Source organism: Nannospalax galili, unplaced genomic scaffold (genome assembly GCF_000622305.1).
Source record: "Nannospalax galili isolate Female #2095 unplaced genomic scaffold, S.galili_v1.0 scaffold456, whole genome shotgun sequence".
Lineage (NCBI taxonomy): Eukaryota > Metazoa > Chordata > Mammalia > Rodentia > Spalacidae > Nannospalax > Nannospalax galili.
The window spans coordinates 120,184-126,408 of record NW_008337055.1 but is presented as its reverse complement, the minus strand read 5'-3'; the positions used below and the strand labels follow the sequence as shown (position 1 = coordinate 126,408).

Genomic DNA, 6,225 nt, shown 5'->3' with positions numbered 1-6,225 from the left:
GTGAATAGATCAACAATGAACATGGATGAGTATCTCTGCAGTAGGATACAGAGTCCTTTGGGTACAAGAGTGGTATAGCTGGACCATGTGGTAGTTCTATTTCTAGCCTTCCAGAAACCTAACAAAGATTTCCATACTGGCTGTATCAATTTATACTCTCACCAGGGGAGTAAATGTTCCCCTTTCCCTACATTCTAGCCAGAGTTTTTGAGGATCTTAACCATCCATTCTGATTGGGATAAAATGAAATCTCAAAGTAGTTTTAATTAGCATTCCCTGATGACTACCAAATGTGTACATTAAAGAAAATATCATCCATTTGCATTTCTTCTTTTGAGAACTCTGTTTATCCCTTCCTGAAAATTTTGATTGGGTTGTTGGTTTCCTTGATACTTTGTTTTTTGAGATCTTTGTATATTCTAGTCTTTCTATAGCTGGTAAAGATTTTTTTCCCATCCAGGAGGATGCCTCTTATCTCAAGTGATGGTATTCTCTGCTGTACAGAAACTTTTCAGTTTCTTAAGATCCTGCTTGTCAATAGTTGTTTTTAGTACCTGTGTTACTTAGGTCCTGTTCATAAGTCCTGTCCTGTGCCTGTAAGTTCTACATCTAGTGTATTGCCCACTTTCTCCTCTATCAGATTCAGGGTATCCAACCTTATGTCAAGGTTTTTTTTATTAATTTGGAGATGAGAACAGGGTGCAGGGTGAGAGATACGGACCTAGTTTCATTCTTCCACATTGGCAAAAACAGGTAAATGCGTGGACTTAAATCTGGGACCTCGATTCTTTTTTTAAATGTATTGTGTGCTTCATAATAAACATCCTAATTATCTTTATAGCCCCTCCCCATCTGCAGCCTCCCATATTCCCCCCCACCAGATTTCATGCTATCATATATATATATACATATATACATACATATATATATATATATATATGCACTTACTGAGTCAAGTTTGTGTACCCTGAGGTCCCGTAGTGCAGTTAATCCACTGGAGTCTAGTCAGCTTCTCTAGAGTCTCTCCCTTAAAGAAGATCAACTCTCACCCAGCAGTAACCAACTGCCAATAGTTCTTAGGCTGAGGTTGGGGCCTGCTGCCCATTTTCTCAGTTCTACGCTGTGTTTTGGTCTGAGGAAGTTTGCATGGATCTTGTGCATCTGTCACCATTGCTGTGAGATCACATGAACAAGGTCCTAGAGGCCAGTTATCTTTCCTCATGGTCATCTTCAGTCTGTCCTGCAAGCTGACTTTAGATGAGTGGTATCTCCTGTCTGCCCTTATACTTATTGTTCATTGGGAAGTTATGGCTCATACTTAGTAGGTGCTAAGTAACTTTTCTTAGAAGGCCACACCTGAGGTCCACTTGAGGGAACACAGAGGTAGGAAGCTGTCAGGGATTCCTGTTTGATTAAAAGCTCAGGCTCCAGGAAAATAACAAATTTTGATGTCTAGGAGTAGTGACACATCCAAAATTTTTTCCTAGATAAGCAAGAATGTCACATGACAGTGACAGTATATTGGGGGGCTGATAATGATATCTTGTGACTATTCTTGAACCCTTGAACTATCCTTAGGCTAGGCAATTCCTGTACTAGATTATTAATATAATGGTCTGGTAGATTAGAACATCTGGACAAATCATTCCTAACATATATACTTTAGTTCACATTGGATGTAGAATGTACTGTTTGCAGTCCTCAGTGAGCACACAAGGGTTTAGCTGCATGGATGCCCCTGCTGATCAGGATGAAGGGACTGGTACTGGCATAACCAAGTTCTAACAATATTTTAATATTTAGTGTTGAGGAATCATATGTCAAGGTGGAACCCATGTAGAAGGAGAAAATGAAATCTGCCCAATAAAAGCAGAGGAAGCAGGCCATGAGAATGAGAGTGCTCTGTGCAGCTCTGATTTCTGGGCTGGACTTGTTCGCAAACCTGGAGCTGTGAAGGTAGAGGACACGCTTGTGATGTTTATACAGGTGGAGAGCCATGGAGCCACTGCTCCAGCCCATGAGAGTCTGAAAGATGGCATCACGAATAGTCATTAGAGAGAGGAAAAGTAACCTAACTGTGAGCCTGGGTGGCACCATATAGCAATACCCAGCATACATTCCAACTCTAGACATGTTCACACTGCTGCCTGCTGTGATGTAGTGGAGCAAGTTGGAGCTTATCAGAGAATTAAAGACCCAGAAGAGGAGGAGATGGGGAAGAACTTGCCGTGTAGTCTGTGGTTTGAGCTTTGTCCATAGGGTGGTTCTTGGATTGATGGTGACAGCCTGGACCATGCTGAGGAGACAGGTGGTGCAGATGGAAAGGCCCCGGGCCATTCTTGAGAGATAGACCACAGTTTTACAACCAAAATCACCCCGGAACTCCCTGAAAGAAAAAACTGCTGCCACAATTATGATCCCTGTGTGACAAATAATGATTGTGTTTGAAAATGTCAAGTGGATGAGGATAAGGTCCATGGGTTTTCTCTCAGGACCCACGACTAATGTGCGTACATGCCTCACAAATATTAAGACATTTGCCAAAATTCCAGATCCAGTAAGATAAAATAAGATCATTTTCTGAATAAGGTCACCCCAAATCATCTTCTTAATTCATGATCAATCTAGAAAAAATATGTTTGGAGAGAAAGAGAAGTGAGAATTTCCTCTAGGCTCCCTTGAGTGTTAAAAGCAGTTTCTGAGATATGTTCTTTCCCAGTGGGTGACTGAGCTCATTGTTTGCTTTTTATCTAGTTTATGTCTTTCTTTAACTCAGCTGGAAGTGATGATATGCACCATTTGGACATTATTCTCATGCTGTCATGAAGAATAGAATAGCCTCTTTACCCACCTTTCCAAAAGAACCTTCTTTGTGTCCCTCAAATCAAACTTTATGTGGTGATCCTCTTCCTAGACAAAAACTTTCAAAAAATCTGTCACTCAGTCAGGGTCTATGCAAACCTAATCCTGAGGGTTAGCTTTATCTGCCTTCCTCATCACTGTTCACTTTCACCATATGACCCTGTGCTACTGGGTGGTGTTGGGTTTCACCCAGACCCTCTTTGGGATCCTGTGTGCATCCATCTCTGAAAACAATGTTGAGTAATAAAGATTTGTAGCTTCTGACAAAAGAATTGACTTGGCCACATGGAGTAGCTGTTCCCTCTCCCCAGCCTCATTGGTTTTCTTTCACCATAAGGAGCAGAGGTTCCTGACTTTGGGGAATAGAACCGTCCAGGCCCTCAGTTCCATGTGGGAGGAATTTGTGATCTTTACCTTCTGCCTATAAATAACTACATTGAAGTCGATTTCTTTTCTGCTCCCGTTGTCCTGTTCTTATTGTCCATTTCCTAAGAGGACACTGTGAAGGAACCATCAGAATAGTCCCCAGGTCAGAGCTCCTTGCTAAGGATTCAAAGATACCTGTTATGGATTAAGTGTTTTGATCTTTGACACGTCTAGTGATATCTACATCAGAAACTACCATCCCCGGAGGCCAGCCTCCCTAATACGTCATGCTGTGACCCTTGACTCATAATTGATGCCTTGTTTCTCTTTCTTCTCCATTTTAGTGAAAAGGAGCTTTTGAAAGAGAAATTGATTTTTTTTTGCTTCACTGTTTCCAAAACACAAGAGCTTCATATGTTAACCTTGCTTCTTTTGCTGCATAGTTAGCACCTCTTTCCTATCCCTCTTTCTTTTTTCTCAATGTATATTTTTATTGAATTTTTGTGCATTTTAAACTCCCTCCCCCATTTGAACCCCCTTCATCCCTGCCACCAGAACTTGTGCATAGTGTTGTATATGTTAAGGCCTACCAAATCAAGCCTTTCAATCCAGATGTCTCTCTGTGTAAGTTCATCCACTGGAGTCTAGTCAGCCTATGTAGAAGATCAGCTTAAAGAAGATCAGCTCTCCCTCATCCAGCAGTCATCAGCTGCCAAGATTTCTAAAATACTCTCAACACAGAAAAAAATGCAACATTAGCACTTACCTTACCACAGGAATTCACACCATGTCCCAGTCCTTCCCTTCACAATTACCCACTCCTCATTGTGCACAGATCAGCTCAGACTTTCATCTCCTACACTTTCCCAGAATGCACCAGGCTGCACTTCCTGGGTACCTGCTTCCTTCCTGCTGTGGACAGTGGGCACACGGAGAGACACTGTCTTTCAACCTAGTCCCTAAGTTACCTGGGGACTTTACTGTTACTTTACTGTTGATGACTTAAAAGGAAGTTTGAAAAAAATGACTAAAGCAGGTAGGTATATATAGCTTCAAGATTACACATCAGTCACAAAGATGAGCCTAAAAACCAACTGGGAGAGATACTTGAGTTAGCCTGTTTCCAGGTGAAAGTTAGAGATGAAAATTCCTTCAGCAGGAAATTGGGAGAGAAACAAAATTGAGTGTGTAAATAAGCCACGAGGAAACCTGCTGCTTTTATGCTAATTCAAAACAAAAGCAAAAACAAAACTCAAAAGACTACCCCCCTTGGAGGAGCAGTCAGAAGGGCATTCAGCTACCCTCACAGGCAGACATGGGTTAAAGTTCCAGGCTTCCCCTTATCCTAGAGGACATGAACCGTCTTTTAAAAGATGGACAGTTTTACATTCTGTATTTCCTCATGGATGTTCTAATGATCAGAATACTTATGTTTCAAATGATCCACTCTGTTCTCTGAGACATCACTAATAGATTGTAGACTAAGGAAGTTGTCCATTCTTATCTAGAGATTGTTTTACCTAAACTAGACAAAAACTACACTCATATCTGCTCCAGATAAAGTCTTTGCATGTATGCTCAAAAATTCATTCGCAGCAAGTTCCAGCATGTGTGAACCTCATCAACAGGGTCTCTATAGCAAATGACCTGTATGGGTTTGGACACATATTCTTGGTGCTTTAGGGATATCCTTGTCACACCAAAATTTCCCTTGAGAGACCCACGTTCTCTAGGGGATTCCAGAGAGCTGGGTTCTAACTAAACCATCACAATGTTCCTCTTAAGTTACAGTTTGGGGACTAAGAATATTTATTTGGGCTTCCAAACAAAGCTTAGAGAGGGTCACTTACAAAGATATGAACTCTCATGGGCTCTTCCTCTCTCATATTTGAGACCTCTGCCATCAGCGCAAGACTTTCCAAAATGGCGACTACCCCTCCGCTTTTTCCAAGTGTGTTCAGCATTTCTCAGCAGCGTCTGTTTCTAGGGGGTTCAGTTCTAGTTTCCTCGGAGGAAATGCCTACCCAACAATCCTCAAGCCTGAGGCACAAGGTTCAAGATTCACAAGAACACAGTTGCAATCAATCGCACTGAGTTCAAATCCTGGTTTTTCTGTTTGCTATATGCCTGGCCTTTTATATAATTACATAGTTTAAAACCAAATTCTCACCTGTAACCAGAGAGGAGATGGTGCTCTGCCATGTACTGTGCACTGTTTGGGCTCAATGCGCTGACATATGCACTAAAGAATCATTGTCTCAAAGCCCTTGGTAGTGTCAAGTGTGCTTTCCATAATTCTATGTAAGTATACGCTGTTATACCTTAGGTCTAGGAAACAGAAAATTCAGAAACAAAAAATCATAATGAAGAAGTCTAAATTACCCCATCCTGAAGACTAAGGGACGCTAGACCCCCAAGGATATGATCTCTCAGACCCCACATTAGAAAAGTGGTCTCTAAACCACATCCCCGCTTATTTACATGCCAAGAATGCCTCTGGCCTTCCTGTTGAAGCAGGAAGGACCACGGAAACTTTCAAGGCAAGCGCTGTTCATGTCCCCTGCTCGCTTTCTGGGTTCCGCAGGCTTTTATCTTCTGGCTTATTCTGCTCTGTTACAGTTTTAAACAATTTTATTAAGCATATTTTTGTGACCTATACCAGGAAATGTTCTCCAGACGCTCAACATGTTTCTCAGAAATGGAAATCTAGAAGTCACTCTATTCAGAGAAAACTATGATATGGATACAAAAGAGCAATTTTTGATGCAAGTGCTTTTGTGTGCTGAGAAGACAGCTCATGTGGGTGAAGGAAGCAAGGACGGGGTATCGTTAAATGAACAGCTCAGGACAGGTTACGCAGGCTTCAGCTCCCAGTCACTGTTTATCAGAGTAACCTCATTTTATTTAGTGTTTCTCCTTCTCTCAAAATGGCATTTTTGTCTCTGCTTTGTCTTGTTTGTTGTTTGTTTTCTGAGCCAGGCTCTCACTATGTAACTC

The 6,225-nt window shown here is 41.5% G+C and overlaps 1 protein-coding gene across 1 annotated transcript; it reads right to left on the bottom strand.

The window, feature by feature from the left end:
- Window positions 1-1,701: 1,701 nt before the first annotated feature.
- Window positions 1,702-5,770, bottom strand: LOC103733135 (putative vomeronasal receptor-like protein 4). Its single transcript, XM_008831904.1, has 2 exons — window positions 5,762-5,770; window positions 1,702-2,604 (listed from the first exon to the last, which is right to left on the bottom strand). The coding sequence occupies exon 2, from the start codon at window positions 2,602-2,604 to the stop codon at window positions 1,702-1,704; it is 903 nt and encodes a 300-aa protein (XP_008830126.1). The 5' UTR covers window positions 5,762-5,770.
- Window positions 5,771-6,225: the final 455 nt, after the last annotated feature.

Bases quoted from the DNA above. Each gene is read 5' to 3' on its own strand.
- LOC103733135 (XM_008831904.1), bottom strand. From the start codon at position 2,604: ATGATTTGGGGTGACCTTATTCAGAAAATGATCTTATTTTATCTTACT.